Source organism: Saccopteryx leptura, chromosome 6, assembly GCF_036850995.1.
Source record: "Saccopteryx leptura isolate mSacLep1 chromosome 6, mSacLep1_pri_phased_curated, whole genome shotgun sequence".
Classification (NCBI taxonomy): Eukaryota; Metazoa; Chordata; class Mammalia; order Chiroptera; family Emballonuridae; genus Saccopteryx; species Saccopteryx leptura.
In genome coordinates this window covers 88,951,101-88,969,115 of record NC_089508.1, presented here as the reverse complement: position 1 = coordinate 88,969,115, position 18,015 = coordinate 88,951,101, and the positions used below count along the sequence as shown (strand labels likewise).

The following is an 18,015-nucleotide window of genomic DNA, read 5'->3' as shown; positions in this document are numbered from 1 at the left end:
CAATAAAGGAGTAAATAAACGTTCCCTAGTGATGATATGCCCAGCTGATGACCCCCAAACCACATTCTCAGTAGTGGAAGCAAAGAGAAAGTAAAATAATTACATTATTTGATAAAAGGATTGATGAGGGGTAGAAAGCAGGTAATTTCTTAGACATTAACTTTTATCTGATGAGACTTTTCCATTGATTTGATTATTATTTAATGATTAGTCTAGTGCAGGTAGGTCTCACATTTTTCTGGGAAAGTTCTATTCATTTTATCTATAGGACATATAAAATATAAATTTTTACAGTTTGCCAACTTTCTTTATATATTGTTCTGAATGTCCGTAATTATAGAATCTAAAGAGAAAAAATGAGGAATATATATATATATATTTATTTAAATTGACATTGACATTTTTGTAATAGGTACTGTGCAGGGTTTTGGAATTACAGAAATAAAACATAATCCTTGCTCTTAAAAAACTCAGTATCTAGTAAAGATGGGGAGGTATGTAGAGATGGATTTGTGAACAGCTAACTATAATACAAGAAAGAAGGAAGGATATTTTAAAGAGAAGTACAATGATGTGCTAAGGAAGAGGTGATTAATTCTGCCTAGAGAAAGAATTCATTAATGTCCTGGCATTTAGGGTGTTAAAATGACTTTCAAGAATTTCATATCTACTTTCTAGTTTCCTAACTATGCACTGACAAGAGGCCCATAGCCTGAACTCATCCGGAAATAACTCACCAAATCACAGACCAATTTTAGGAACCTCTTAGAACTTTCTTTAAGGCATCCTTCATTTCTTTATTCCGAAGGCTGTAAATCATGGGGTTGAAAAAAGGGGTCAAAACTGAGTAGAACAAAGTTGTGAACTTCTGCATGCTCTCTGCTTGTCCTTTCCCTGGGCTTACATATGTCATCATGACAGAACCGTAGAATAAAAACACAACGGCCAGGTGTGAGGAGCAGGTAGAGAAAGCCTTCTTCCGTCCAGCAACCGAGGGCATCTGCATTACTGCCCTCAGCACCAGTGTATAGGAGCCAACAATGTAGAAAAATGTGGCAAAAATTAAGAGGGAGCTCATGGTGCCACACATGAGAACAGTCCTTGGAATTGGGACACAAGCTGAAGCCAGGGCCAGCAGAGGACCCAGGTCACACAGAAAGTCATCAATCACATTTGGGCCACAAAATGAGAGCTGGGTAACGAATATCACCGGAATCAGAAACCAGAGGAAACCATACACCCAGCAAAAGATGACCAGGTTGCAGCAGAATTTAATAGTCATGACAGTGTGGTAGTGCAGGGGGCGGCAGATTGCCAGAAACCGGTCATAGGCCATGATGGAGAGGAATAAGCATTCAGTTGTGCCCAGTGAGAAGAAGAAGTACAATTGGAGGAGGCACTGAGCAAAAGAGATGGTATTGGTCTGGGAGAGGAAGTTGGCCAGCATGTTGGGCACATCAGAGTTGACATAGCAGATCTCCAGGAAGGAGAAGTTAGCAAGCAGGATGTACATCGGGGTGTGGAGCCGGTGGTCCCAGCGCACTGCACACACGATGGCCATGTTTCCAAGGAGGGTCAGCATGTAAGTCAGAAAGAATATGGAAAAGAAGAAGATCTGTATTTCCCAGCGGCTAGGGAAGCCCAAGAGGATAAACTCACTCACAGTGTGAGAAATATTACTGCTCTCTGAGGTCATTTTCTTTCATCCTGTGAGAAGTGAAGCAGAAATTATATGTACAAAGGAATTTTTGTTTCCTGATTCCTCCCCAGGAGAGTGAGTATATTTTTCTGCTCATAGGGCAAATTTATTTTTAATGGGGCATCCCAACAATTCAGTTGCTGGGTATACCCTCTTATATATGACTGTTTACTTTTAAACTGTATACAAACCACTGTGAAGCAATATTGTAAATACTGGTAAAGATTTTGAAAAGACCTTTCTTAGAATTAAAATGAAAATAATAGTTCAGATATTTCCTTTCTGTACCTTTCATTGGGTTGCCTGGTACACCCAAATTTGGAGGATGTTGGTCTAGAGAATATGAATAGGTGGCTGGCTAAAGCTAAATTGAGATGTAAACTTTGACACGAACAATTCAATTCTAAAACAATTAGAATTGACAAATGTACTGAACAAAACAGTAGTATTTGCTAAGTGATATATGAAAATATTCACAGTGGCCAAAACATGGAACAATCAAAGTATCCTTCGATAGAAGATTAGATAAAGAAAAAGTGGTACATATATACTATGGAATACTACTCAGTCATAAGAAGTGATGACATATTGCCATTTACAACAACATGAATGGACCTTGAGAACATTATATTGAGTGAAATAAATAAAGCAGGAAAATCTAATAAATGTATGATTTCACACATAGATGGGATATAAAACTGAGACTCATGGACATAGATGAAAGTGAAGTGGTTACCAGGGGGAGGGGGAAGGGAAGAAAGGGAGTAAAGAGGGACAGACATAAGGTGACGGTAAATAATTTGACTTTGAGTGATGGGTATACAACATAATCAACAATTTAAATGCTATAGAAATGTTTACCTGAAACCTGTATACTCTTATTGATCAACATCACCCTGTTAAATATAATTTTCTAAATAAAAATTTTTAAAAGTGCCAGACAATGTTTTTGTTTGTGGAATTTTAGCAATGTGACAGGCTAAGCACATGTATATATCTGTGTGTGTGTGCCATGTGCATGTATGAATAGGAGAGTGCTCCTCAGTCCTTTTAGACCACACCAGATACAACTCCCTAATATTCTTTCTTTTAAGACAATTTTTTTGTCCATCAAACACATCAAAGCACTCATTTTCTTTATAACCATCATCTTTGTAGAGACACCAGTACAGTTTTTAAACAACCATTATTCTTGGTGGCGTGATGTGGAAATAACAGAAGTGTCCTTCGATAGATAATTGGATAAAGAATTGGTATATATGTACAATGGAATACTACTCAGCCATAAGAAAAGATGAAATACTGCCACGAGACCATATAGATGAACCTTGAGAATATCTTGCTAAATGAAATAAGTCAGACAAAAAAAGTTAAGAACCATAAGATTTCACTCATATGTGAGATATAAAGTTGAAAACAACAAATGAACAAACAATAAAAACAAACAAACAGTATGGTGGTTACCAGAAGGAAGAAGGTGGGAGACAGTAAAGGGTAAACGGGGTCAAATGTATTATAACAGAAGATGATTTGACTTTGAGTGGTGGGCACACAATGTGATATACAGATCATTATCATAGAAATGCACATTTGAAACCTATATAATCTTATTAACCAATGTTACCTCAATAAATTTAATAAAAAATAAATGACAGGATCACTTCAACGACTGTAGTTTGTATGAAGGTCACCTAGTTGAATCTGCCAAGCCTCCTGAGCGATAATCTCTTCCCACACTTCAGCCCCTCCCCCACACACATCTGGTTTACCTGTGGGATTTCCTGGGAAATGAGGATCAGACTGTACTCAAATGATCATAACACAGAAGCACCAACAAATAATATTTCAACACAGGCAGCCTTATGGAAATCAGGTTTTAGTGTAGCCTTTTTTCTTCCCAGTATTGTTTGATTTTGTGGTTTATTCAGCCCCGGAGAAAGCTTGATTATTCTTTTGAACACAGAGGATAGAAAGAAATGTTTTGGAATTTTAGGCTTTGACCTAGGCCAAAGTTTAACCTAGAAGTTTGGGATATAGGTCTATTATCTCCGTTTCACCTATTTTTTTTCCTATTTCCCCATATTAGAAACCCAGAGCTCACATTCTCTGTTCATGTGTTCTTAACAACACCAGTTCTCTAGAGGGAAATATCCAATAAATGCATTCAGCAATTTAAACCTAACATCTGTAAAGATTTGAACAGTTTTTCTTTCTCATGTTATGTACACAAGGGCTCATGACCAGATGGCACACTCACCACATGTATTGGAGTGACATTACTGGAGAAAACATGTAGACCTGCGTCAGTCACAGACGTGCAGGACGTTTTGCTTGTTACAAGTACAATGGCAAACAGAGATCTAGGATATTCCATTCCAAGAGCACACCCCAATTTTGAACTGTGAGTTTTCTTTTAACTCACAGTTAAAAAGGGCAGTGCTAACTCCTCCCTTAATACAATTAGAGCTGGGTTATAATGTCAAGATGAAGAAAACTTGGCTCTAGTCCTATTTCCAGGCTCAGAGTTTATGGCTGGAAGAAAGAGGCACCAGCTCTTCTCCTGGTGTGACTGGGGGCTGCGATTTAACTTTGCAGCAGCAGTTGTAGGAAATGACAAGCTAATAGCAGGATTCTTTACATCAGCCAGGAGACAGAGAAAGTAATTGCCTTAAGCACTGGGCAACAGATGCTTCATTTCCATGGAGATAAGAAGGAGGCAACTTCCTCTTTGGGAGGGCAGTTTGAAAGAGATCCGTTTTGAACAAGTTAAACCCTTATGTCTAATTTTTGGTGCGTGTGTGGGGGGGGTACTTCTTAATTACTCTGTAGGGGAACCATAGCAAGGATTATGGCTTCTATTTCATATATGAGGTGATAAAGGCTAAAAGAGGTTAAATCACAAACTAGTAAGTGACAGGGACAGGATAAGATTCCATGCTTTTTGGCTCTTATTTTACTGTCTCCCCACCACCACCATTTTAGAGGACCTCCAGCATAAATGTGCCAAAGTGTCACCCATTCCAAAGAAAAAGTTAATCAGATTAATAAAATGAGTAACTTTAGCTATTGTTATAGACATCACCCCATTGTCTGAAGGGAAGAAGGTGGGGTTTTCCTAGCACCCCTCAATCATACCACTTAAGAAGAATTATGTTTTTAATTTTGTTATTTTTATATGGCTATCTTATTTTTGTAATAAAAATAGTTACATATACATACTTCAAGAGCTGAACTTAATGTATTCTCAAATGTGGTCATAAAATGGCATCAACTGGCCACTGAAAATGAGATGTTTTCAGGTGTTATTTCATGATAGTAGTTAAAAAAAGAGGTGATCCCTCTTAAATAAACTGAAGTGAGAAGGGTAAAGCTGGTAGTAATTTGCAGAGCGATTTTATTCCTACTTGACTTTGTGATCTGCAATATTTAGTTCCCTATTCTCCATAATCTGAGGCCAATAACCCCTATGCATTTATACAAAATCAAGATAAATGAAGTAAATTAATAAGAAATTTAAAAAATAAGGTAGATACTAAGAATCAATGATAGACACTGAGGAGACATGTGAAACGAATAGGCAATCATTTCCTGGTATTTTGGGATGCTACAATTCTACTTGTTGGGCCCTTTATCATTACTTTCATCATTTAAAACATTTTCATCATCACTTTGAAAGCTTTTGGCTAAGATCAAGTATAAAAATTTTTCATCATTTAGATGTTATTTCATTTTTACCACTACTTAAAATTTTCTTTTCCAGTTGTTTTTGTAGCATAAAGGATGACTGATTCAATGTGTTATTTCCTAGGGACTCAAGGGAATAGTTGAATTCTGTTCCATGTTCACCTGTTTCCTTCTATACTCTGGAGGAAATAAAAAAGATTGTCAAGTCTAGCCCTCAATTTCTTGTGATAATATATTGTTCATATTCACTGGCTTCATAGATATCATGGATTAGAATGGGATCTACAAAATCACATTTTCTTATTGATCTAAACTCACTGAATCTTGGAATGGGAAGAGATTTATGGGGTTCTCTAGCCTCTCCTTCGACCAGCAACCTTCTTGCTAGTTGGTTATCTAGCTTCTGCTGAAATAATCCATGACAAAGACCTCACTGAAAAGCAGACAGCTTTCGGTTATAGCTGTTGTAATAAACTTCCTTTTTCTCCATTATATTCCTGGGTCACTTTGACATCTTAACTTATCCTCTTGGTCTTCTGCCTCAGGGAAGAGATGAACACAAATTATGTGCCCATCATATGTACACACTCTGTTAAGATTTTGTTCATGAGTTACCTTCTTATTCTCCCAACAATTACAAAAGTAGAAATTAACCACATGAAAGCAGTAAGTGGCAGTGCTGGGGAGATTTGTGTTCTTTCAACTACAATAAGCCAATGGCTCAGAATAGGTCTACTACACAACAGCACTTAACAAATATTTGAGGAAGGTATTTGTGTTCTTTGAGTCTTCTCTTTTTACCCTAAGCACTCCTGGTTTCTTCAACTGAATATGGCATAATTTCCAGGGTGCTCACCATCCTGGTTGCTTCCTTTTGATTGCTCATACCTTTCTGAAGATGTGATCTTACTAAAACTGAACACAATACTCCTTACGCTGTGTGACTAACACGATATACAGTGGTGTTAGAATAATCTCTTTTGCTCTAGAAATTCATTGACTTAATTGACATTAGTTTTTTTGGGGGGGGGCAGTAACTTTATACTTTTACTTTTATTGAATTTTTACTTTATTGAAGCTCTTAGAGTTTGTTCACAAGAACTTCTTTAAAATCAGATTGGCCCCATCTGATGCTTGTGTCATTCAAATTTTAAAGTGCAGGAAGTTAATGACTCATTTTACTAATTGTTTCAGTCTATTAATATCTTAAGACTTTCAGATATTAGCTTTCTTTTCTATTTTTATTGTCTGTAAATTTGATACAATTTCTTGTGTGTTTCATCTGTGTCTTTGATTAAAATATTATGTAGAACATGTGAAAATGTTTTCCAGATCACTTAAAACTTTTTCTATGTCAACATCTGTTATTATCAACAATTATAGCCTGACCAGGTGGTGGCGCAGTGGAGAGAGCATCAGACTGGATGCAGAAGACCCAGGTTGGAAATCCAAAGGTCTCTGGCTGGAGCGCTGGCTCATCCAGCTTGAGCCGGCTCACCAGCTTGAGTGTGGGGTCCCTGGCTTGAATGTGGGATCATAGACATGATCCTATGGTCGTTGGCTTGAGTTTAAGGTCACTGACTAGAGCAAGGGATCACTCGCTCTGTGGTAGCCCTCCAGTCAAGGCACTTATGAGAAAGCAATCAATGAACAACTAAGAAGCCACAATAAAGAATTGATGTTTCTTATCTCTCTCCCTTCCTGTTTGTCTGTCCCTGTTTCTCTCTCTGGCTCTCTGTCAAAAGAAAAGAAATAAAAAAGAAAAGGAAAAAAAACAACTGTAGGTGGATGCTAAACTAAAGACAGATAAAAATACAAAGGTGATGAAAATGATCTTGTATCTTTGGAAAACATTCTGGCAAAATATGTTAAACAGATAGTTTATGAAAAGTTTTTAGAAACCATTTTTGAACTTAGAATTGGTACCCTTGTTCAATTTCAGCTTTTAAAAACTATTTTTTCATTCTTCAGAATTCTTTAAAAACACCATTATTGTCTGAAAGCATTTCAGTAAATTCCATCTTTACCCTTGGATATAATTTACCTATGTTTAAAAATTTTAGCTTATTTAAGATAATTGAGTGCTTTATCTTCATGTCAATCTTTCTTTTATTCAGGTGAAATTATTTTAATAATATATATTGTTTAACTCAGTGTATCCAAAATAATGTCATTTCAACATGAAATGAATTTTTAAAGTTACTAAAGTGTTATTTTACAGTTTTAAATCTTGGTGTACAATATCTGGTCTGTTTTATACTTACAGCACATATTAATTCAGACTATGCAAATTTTAACTCCTTTTCCTTTTGGTAGGGAGATTTTCTTTTGGAGCTGTCTATACTCAGTGTAAATTGATGGGTCATATCTCTTTCTCTTTCCAGAGGACAGGTGATAGCCTAGTCTTTTCTATTCATCTCACAAACTTTACAAGGAAGAAGACTCTCTCCCACTGTGCTATCAGCTGGTGTTGGAAAGACCTTCTTTGAGTATTAATCCAGGGAAAAGCTTACTAAATTCCTTAAAGAAACTCATTCTTTCTTTATAATCACTTTATTTCAATTGTCTCCTTGTATGTTTGTTTATTTCTTTCTCTTTCCTCTCTTCATTTATTTTTTTCCTTAAAATTACTTCTAAGATAACAATATGACTTGGGATTTCTGACCTTAGAAAATTTAAGAACTGGCTATAATACCGCCAATCTTATATAGTTTCAGTACTTGTATAATTAAAGAACAATGTTTCATAAAATATTCAGTAAAATGTTTTTAAATAGCAGCATTAACTTTTTGATTGCTGTCTATCATAAACTTTAGTTCATTTTCTATTAACTATCACTTTGCTACTATTTATGGAACATATGTCATAGGAACAATCTTTTCAAACTTATCTTCTAAATTTCATTTCACTTTATAGCTGGCCTAAATCATTTCAAAAACTCAAAGGTTTATGGAATTCCTACTGTATTCTTTTATACTTTTCAATGCAAAGAACGTTTTAGAATGCATATTTATATTCCTGCATAGTGAACTGTCTTAACAATTAGATATAGTCTTCTCAGCCTTGGCCAGTGGCTCAGTGGATAGAGCATCAGCTCAGCATATGGACATCCTGGGTTCAATTCCCAGTTAGGGCCCACAGGAGAAGCATCCATCTGCTTCTCCCCCCTTCCTCTACCCCTTCTCTTCTTCTTCCCCTCCCATAGCCAGTGGCTTTATTGGTTTGAGGTGGCCCCAGCACAGAGGTGCATCAGCCCCAAGTGTTAACAATAACTCAGTACTACAGTATCGACCCCAGACGGGGTTGCAGGGTGAATCCCAGGTGCATGCTGAAGTCTATCTCACTATCTCCACTTCTCTCACTTAGCTATATTCTTCTCAGTAAAATTAAGGGGCATTTTAAGAAGTGATATGAAATTTCAGTGTAAATTGTGGAGCTAAGTCTATAACTTTCACATTTTTTAGATGAAGGTTGTTAATTTAAATACAAAAAATATAATTTTTTTGTTACTTTTCAAATTATCATAGGTGAATAATCTTAGTGGCAGTGTTGTGAAGGTGCAATGAAATGACATTCAGAAGAACTGTTGGAGGGAATAAAAACTTGGAAACTTGTTTTTGGCAGGCAGTTTGGGAATAACTGGGACTTTAAAACATTTAAACCCATTACATAACAATCAGAGGTGTAGAAAAAATTAATAATAAGCAAGTTTATAACAGTGATTAGGATCTTCTGGATCATGTTAAATTACAGGTTCTGACTCAAAAGAAATGTATAGGGCTTGGGATTCTAAATTTCTGATAAGTAATAGATATTGCTAATTCTTTGAGTAATAAAGCTTTATAAAGTTCTTTATGTTTAATAGAGTTCTTTGTGTAGCCATGGTTTATTTAGTTCTTTATATACATTTTTGTAGAAAAAGTAAATAACACAAGGAAATAAATAATTCTTGGAAAGAAATAAAACAAAATTAATAGTGGTGAGTTTTTCAAGGTCAGATCATAGGTTATATAATTTTCTTCTTTATATTTGCCTATATTTCCCAAAATTTCAATGAGCAACATCTATTACTTTTATAATGTGATAAAATAATTTTTATAAAATATTGTTTTTGGAGGTACTTACCCTTCTGGATCTTCCATCTTCCCTAAGCTCTTTTTGTTACCTTTACTATTCCTGGAATGTTCCAAGGTACTAGGAAGCCCACTACTTGTGTTATGTTTAACTTACCATGCAGGGTATTATCTCCCCTTTACTTGATACTTGGATTCAAGACAATAAGGCCAGCTTCTGTGCCAGGGTTGAGGAGAAAGGGAAAATTTCCAGCAGGGCATCCTGAAGGCTGTATTTTACTTTTGGGCCACTAATGCCATTTCATAAACCTAGGGCAAGGATGAGAAGGTAAGTTTAAAAATTCAAATGCAATGTTATGAGACATACTAGTCATCACTTTCTGGAGAAAATTTGTGTTATTACTTCTTTCCCACTGGAAAAAGTCATATCTCATCCTCAGCTTACTTTTCTTCCCTAAAAGAAACAACAACAAAAAAAACGATATTAGTTTCCAGTCTGTGTTTTACTTTTCTTCAGAAAATTTTATTTTAAGGAGAACCCTGTAGTTTAGATAAAGTCACAAAAACCCATGGCAATAGTAGAAAGAATGAGATGAAGGCAATATGATAATAATTATTATTGCTTGCCTTTTCAGTTGACAAAATTTGAAAGTAATGGTTTCTTTTTCAACTAGAGAGGTAGAAAGCTACTTTCTCAAACTTACATTTCCATGCTGAAAATGTAACACATATTGTCTCCATCCCACATTTGTGAAATATGCGCATCCACCCTTTGTTGAAGCAGTTGATTCAGGCACTGATTAGGAAAAGGGAATGGTGTCTGCAGATAAGCCTTCCCCTGCTCTTCCTCTGGAACTCAGAGGTCTGTCTCTGGTGCTTTCACTGTTAGTGCACTTGGGAAATTTTTCTTTTTAAGTTGGAAAAGATGTGTTTCCTCCCCCTGCAGCAGTGATGAGAGTGAAATCTTGGATTTTCCCAAAAGCTTGGATTGTCCCCAGTGAAACTATTGCTGGACCACAGCCAGCTTACCTAAGGGGACTCTTTGTTGAGATTCCCTCAGCTAGATGGACATTACCCTAGGGTCCCATCCTTGGATGAGTTTATTTCAAACATAATCCTTTTCTCACATTGGACCAATAAGTCTCCATCTGTTCATACTGTCCATTTGGCATACAATTCTGAGTCTCTTTCTCTTAGTTTGTTTACTCATTTTTGAGTTCATCACATGCAAGTACCTGCCCTTTAACTTGCCAGACATATATTAACAGTTAATATTTTCTGAAAGCATGAGTTAAGTGAGGCAGTAAGATAAGTAACTTTTATGAATAAGCTCATTTAATTCAGTATGATAGCTATTACCATGCTTTTTATTTTATAGGTAAAATTATTGATGCTTAGATAAATTAGTTTGTTCAAGGTGTTACATCTTATAATTGGGAAAGCCAATATTCAAATTAAATTGTCTTTAAGAGCAAGCCCGAGTTCTTAAATACTAAAACTAATTACCCTGAATCTTTACTTGGCAGGAAAGGGAAACAATCCTTATAGATAACTAACTCATTTTATGTCAGTTACCGTGGCAAATTCTTACATATAAATAATTTCTTTTAATTCTTGCAACACCCTGAGGGCCAATATCATGGCTGTAACTAAAAAAAAGAATTCTGATTATCAAAGTAATATATTTAAACAAAATTTGGAAGATTCAGAAGAATTAAGGGAGCTAAGAAATTAGTAATAATTTTATCAAGCAGATAGCCATTCAGGTAAAAACTTGGCATATTTCCTGTGGTCTTTATTGTTCTAACAATTTTTTAAAAAACATATGAGTTCAGATCAAATTTACAACTTAGTCTCCTGGTTTTCTAAGCATATTGTTTTTATAATTTAAATTCTTCTAGAAAGTATAGTAGTTCTACAAGAAATTAAGAATAGAATAACCATGTGGCCTAGAAATCCCTCTACTGGGTATCTTCCCCGAAATACTTGAAAACATTGGTGTGTAAAGACACATGCTCCCCCATGTTCATCACAACATTATTCACAGTGGCCAAGACATGGAAACAACCAAAATGCCTCTCGATAGAAGACTGGATAAAGAAGATGTGGTACATATATACAATGGAATACTACTCATCCATAAGAAATAGTAACCTATTGCCATCTATGACAACATGGTTGGACCTTAAGAGCATTATACTGAGTGAAATAAGTAAATCAGAAAAAGCTAAGAACTATATGATTTCACATATAAATGGGGTATAAAACTGTTTTTTTTTCTTTTTAAATTGAATTTATTGGTATGAAAATGGTTAACAAGATTATACAGGTTTCAGGTGCACAATTCTATAACACATCTTCTGTACACTGTATTGTGTTCACCCCCACCCCAAGTCAAGTCTCTGTCCATCACCATTTACACTGCCTATGCCCTTCTCCACTTCCCCAGCAATCACCACCTCGTTGTCTGTGTCATGATTTTTTCTCTCTCTTTTTTTGTCTTTTTTTGCTCAATCCCTCCATGTGCAAGCATTCAGATGACAAGCATTCAGAGAAGCTGCCTGACATGCAGTATAAATAATTCTATTCACTGGCTTTCAAGCTTATCCACGGTGGTGGGCATTGATATGAAGCATGAGGATTTTCACATTTTGTGTCCATTCCCACAGATCCATCCACATGTCTTCTTCCTACCTTTAATTTTCCAAACTTGTTTCTTCTAGATCCCTGACTGATTAGGAAAGTCATTTATTACAACCCAAGAGCCTAGTTACGTTCTTACTTCAGGGTCATCCCATCCCCTCACATCATACACCTGAACACCTAAGTTTACTTTTATGTGTGTATTGGAAGAACTTGCCATCACCATTATCATATAGAGTCAGGCTCTGAGTTAGGCTGAATGCAGCAGCCATCTATTGTTGGTTCACCTGAATATATGGAGTCAACTCATACGTAAGCTAAGACAGAGCTTTTCCCATTAATTACTGGTTGTTGGAAACTCTTGATGAAGCCACAGGTGTAAACTAAGGACAAGGTGTTGTTACAGCAGAGATAGGTGATGTGTCCTCTGAACGTTCTTGACAAGTTCACTAATGTATCATTTCTAATGCATCATGACTTGCTGCTATTAATAACTGAATGTATGACTTGTGTATGTGACAATATCCAGCTCATTCTGGGAAGCTCTCTTTGCATAGCAACTTGATTTGTCATGGTAAGATGTTTAGTCTTTTTCAGTCAATGGAAATCAGTATATTCTTTGCTAATAATTGGTAGTTCTATGCAATAAAAAGCATAACCTTATTCTGGGACTCTAAGGAAATGCTCTACAAGTCTAATGATGCTTATCATCATATTTGTATTTGTATAGACTGAGTAGGGCAACACAAAGAGCAGCCTTAGCTGATTGTACAGATTTTTTTTGCACCAAACCCCACTCAAAATCAGCAGTCTTACAAGTCAATCACTTGATTAATGTGTCAGAATAGTATTAAACAAAATGTGTCAGAGCCCTATTTAACCAATTTGGTTTTATCTGCTTCCTAAATATCATGAGCCCTACAAATTCCTTTGCCTCTTAATAGCAGGGGTTGCAAAATATAAAAACTTATCTTTTATTTTAGAAGAGATGTGCCCTGACTTGATAATTCGTTGCTCTGAGTTTGTTATCCTTTTTAAATATGTCAAGGAGATAAAAAGTCACCAAATTTTATGACTCTTATAATTACCATTGTCATCCATTCAAGTGCTGGAACCATTCCATAGACAGTGCTTTCCCTTCACCTGTGCCTCCTCCAAATTAAAAGTCTTAGCGAGTGCAATGCTCTTTTATACTAGTGGTTATCACCACCTGACTTATTCACTGTGCTGGGGTCTTTGCTGCTATTCTTCCAGGATCTTATATTGAAGGTTTAATTTCTAGGGCCACTTATATAATCACTGTATTAATATCAGCTCTGTTAGAAGAAGACGTGAGACAGATTTTACATATGTGAAGTGACCTTAGAAAGAAAGAAGGAGCAGGGAGAGTAAGAGGGGAGGAAGAAAAGTCACTGTAGAAGAAGACTTGATTCCAGGGTCTCTGAAAAGCATAGGAAATGTCTCCCAAAAGGAAAAATGTTTGATGCGTTTGTTCTGATCCCATAATACTTCAGGGCTGCCTCTACACATAGCTGTAGAAGCCCTGGTAGCTTCTGAGAACCTCTGAGTCAGGAATTTAAAAGATAACATGGTGCTTTTCATGTGGGACACTGCCAGTATGAGTCAAAATTCACAGAACTGTTCAATATAGCTGTAGCTGAAAAGAGAAGCTCGCTAAAAGCATTGCTACAATAATCTTCTGGTTTCATTATAATTTACTATTTATGTGACATTAGAGAAATTGCTAAACCTCATTAAAACTGTTAGCTTTCTAATTTATTAACATGGCATTAATAATAATAGAACAGCCTGCTCAAGAGGGCTGTTGTATATAATAAATGCAGTGACTGTTCCTAAAACAGTCAATGGAATAATAGTGCAACGAGGCAATTTGAGGGAAAAGGAAGCTCTCCTGTCAGAAGTGGATAATGGCCCATTCTGATATATCTATTTTGGAGATTCACAATGCTTATGATATTCTTGAAGGATTCATGAATTTGGTATACCCCATTACTTGCTTTACTTAAATATAATTTTTTTAATTGAGCATAATTATTTTTCCTTTCTTATTAACCCCACATGGATTATTCCTAGAAAAACATGTTGAAACACTGGGAGATAGGTTACATAAGTGATTTATCTCAGTGACTAGCAGGTGATAAATGCTCAAAAAGTAGTGCATGTATTAAAATAAATGAAGAAGGCTGAAAGGCTGTCCTCTATGTGTGGAAGTAAGAATTTATTACATGGTATGAAAAGATTTTAGTTTCAAAAAATTTGTTTTATTTATTGATTTTAGAGAGAGAAGAGGAGGGAGAGAATGAGAGAGACAGGATGTCAATCTGTTCCTGTATGTGCCCTGACTGTGAATAGAACCAACAACCTTTGGGCTCAGAACAACACTCAAACCAACTGAGCTATCCAGCCAAGGCAAGATTGTAGCTTTTTGATAGTGGCGAGGGCAGTGTGTGAGGGAAATTATGAAGATAAGAAATCATCTATTAAGTAAGAAAAAAATACTTTTCTTCATATTCTTATAGTTTATCTTGATATGAATTAGACAAATTTAAAGTTCAAATTTTGTCATCACTATATTCTTAATTTATAAAGTCCTGAATTAAGCCAAAGTTATTAAATTAAGTTGGATTTCATCCCATTAAGTGTCAGCAACATGAAATATGAGGTGAACATCTTTCTGGGACATGAAAACTCTGAGATGTAAAGAGCTTAGTTAATTATTATCTCAAAGTTGGCTACAGATGCAGAAACTGCACACTATTAGAAGCAATCAACAGTATATTTTACTAATTATCACACATTTTCATCTCTTTTCCAAATCTGCTAAGAAAGATAGATCACTTCAGAATGAATGAACAACAAGCTCTCAAAGGGAAACCATAATTAAAACAATCAGGAAGAGAACATCTTACTCTTATATTAAACATACTTTGGATGAAGTTTTGCTTATAAAAATAATTTGTCCAGGCAACTGTTTGTCTATTTAGTTCACTTTACTTCTGTGAAAGAGAACAAACTTCCCTGTTGTCATGAAACTCCCAGAAAGCTAGTCCTTTCAAGTCCAGACAAACTAAAATCTTTGATTTTTTCCTAAAGGAAGTTTAAAATTTTAAAATTTATTTATTGATTTTACAGAGAGAAGGAGGGGAGAAACGAGCAGTATCAATTCATAGTTGCTTCATTTTTGTTGTTCATTGATTACTTGTATGAGCCTTGACTGGGCGACCCCAGGATTCCGAACTATTGACTTCAGCACTCCAGGTCAGCACTCCATCCACTGTGCCACCACAGGTCAGGCAAGACTCTTTGTTTTTTTTATTGACTTTTAGAAAGATAAGAAGGGAGAGAAAGAGAGAGAAACACCAACTTGTTTTCCACTTATTCATGTCATCATTGGTGGTTACTTATTTGTGCCCTGACTGGGGATAGAACTCGCAACCTGGGCATGTTGGGACAATGCTCTAACCAACTGAGCATCCTGGACCCTAAAAGAAGTTTAATTACATTTGTACCTCACTTTGTGGAATCAATGACTTTTCTAAGGCTGTATAGGTAGCTCTGTAAATTGTATCTTGTTTCCCTATTGCCTTTTTTTTTGCATTTTAGAGAATTATCCTTAAAAAAGTAGATGGCAAATGGTGAAAATAAAATGTATAATCAAACAAACAATTGTGATTCTATATTTTAAAGAAGATAAGATCTTTATCGACATTTTGGATAATATGTTACACTGCAAAAATACTGAAACAAAGTATGGTCCTAAAATCTGTCAATTAACACTGAATTTGTAGCAATGGGAGTTCAGTCCTGACCAATGCCTGACCCTTTTCATTTAGCATCTTTTTTAACTCTGTTGAAGATAAACAATAGCCACTAGATTCCTAATATTTATTTTGGGTGCTTTCTAACCTACTAAAGTTAGCCCTCCATACTCTCAGGTTTAGCACTGTAGATTCAATCAACTGTGGATTGATGGCTGCATCTGTACTGAACATGTAAAGATTGTTTTTCTTTTTATTATTTCCTAAACAATATAGTATAACAAATATTTACATAGCATTTACATTGTGTTAGGTATTACAGCTATGCACCACTTCAGGACAGGATACACTTTGAGAAATAAGCCATTAGGCAATTCTGTTTATGTGTAAACATCATAGAGTACACTCACACAAACCTAGATGACCTAGCTTACTGCATATCTACGCTGTACAGTATAACCTATTGCTCCTTGACTACACGCCTGTACAGCATGTTACTATACAAAACAACACAAGATTAAATAAATCACAAGCGAAAATGGTCCAATCAAGACTTAGTAAACAGATATATGAGACTGATGGCAGAATACAACCTACTGTTTTACAGCTAAAGTTTTTATAAGTAGAAACTACACTCCAAAGTAATGGTAAAAAGTATAGTATAGCAAATACACAAACCAGTATACAGTCATTTAATTTTTTTCTCTTTTTTTCCAAGTGAGAGGAGGGGAGATAGAGAGACAGAATCCTGCATTTGCCTTGACGGAGATCCACCCAGCAACCTCCGTCTGGAGCTGATGCTCTGCTCATTTGGGGACCATGCTTGCAACTGAGCTACTTTTAGTGCCTGAGGCAGAGCCTCCACAAAGCCATCCTCAACACCTGGGCTGGTACACTCGAACCAGTTGAGCCATGGCTGCGGGGTGGAGGTGGGGAGAGAGGGAAGGGGAAGGGGTGGAGAAGCAGATGGTGGCTTCTCCAGTGTGCTCTGACCAGAATCAAACCTGGGACATCCACATGCTGGACTGTTGCTCTACCACTGAGCAAACTGGCCAGGGCTTATTTAATATCTTTATCAAGTATTATATAATGTACATAATTGTATGTGGTGTACCTTTTTATGACTGACAGGGCAGTAGGCTTGTTTATACTAGCATCACCAAAACATATGAGTAGTAAATTTTGTTTTGGCATTGCAATAGCTACAATATCACTAAATAATAGTTATTTTTTAAAGCTCATTATAGTCTTATGGGACCACCATTTTATGTACAGTCCATTATTGACAAAAATGTTTTCATGCAGCACATGGCTATATAGATAATCTAGAGACTGCCTGTTGAGGACTGGTCTGCCAGAAACTTGTGCTGGTCTGTGAAAGAGTTTACCACCCTGATGTTGTATGAAGATTATAGACCCAATGATTTCAGTCAAATTTGCTTATGCTCACGTGATTTCTGTGTTAGTTGTGCCCAAACTAATTCTCCTATTTTCACTGGCCCCCAGGTGTAAAAATGTTGGAAACCACTGATTTAAAGTATATGTTAAGATGTGTGCAGGTTATATGCAAATAGCACACAATTTCACATAGGGACTTGAACAATTTGCATAGACTTTGGTATCTGCAGGGGTTGGGGTGAGGAAGGTGGGTGCTAGAATCAATTCCTCTTTGATACTGAGGGATGACTTATTTAATATCCATCTGGATCTATTAGTTTATTTTTAAACCCTTAGATTGAAAATTATCATTCTTTGGAGGTTACTGATAAGGTCATATCTGCAAAGTTAGACTTATTTAATATAGAAATCTTTCCTTTTAGTCAGTAACTCTCACTGAAGAAAAATTTGTTTACAATGTTAATCCCAAAACAAAGTTATAACCTAGGTTACATCCTTTTATGTAGCTTCAGTTTTGAAATACAAAGTTTATTTATACTTTTAAAAACTCAGTTATATAAAGGAGTTCAATTTTATTTCTCAAGACTAACCCATCATGTAGTGAGTGACAGTTAAGGTGACAACAGGTTTTATTGTTTCCTATCCAAAACTATTAAATTTTCTAGAAAACGATATTGCTTATATTTTATTAAGATAAGCTGTGATGGAACTTGATTTACTATTACTTCTGATTTATGTT

At 35.9% G+C, this 18,015-nt stretch overlaps 1 protein-coding gene across 1 annotated transcript; it reads right to left on the bottom strand.

The window, feature by feature from the left end:
• Nucleotides 1-640: 640 nt before the first annotated feature.
• On the bottom strand, nt 641-9,689 carry LOC136376089 (olfactory receptor 11H6-like). Its single transcript, XM_066341850.1, has 2 exons — nt 9,614-9,689; nt 641-1,707 (listed from the first exon to the last, which is right to left on the bottom strand). Exon 2 carries the CDS (start codon nt 1,694-1,696, stop codon nt 755-757), a length of 942 nt encoding a protein of 313 aa, XP_066197947.1. The 5' UTR covers nt 1,697-1,707; nt 9,614-9,689; the 3' UTR covers nt 641-754.
• Nucleotides 9,690-18,015: the final 8,326 nt, after the last annotated feature.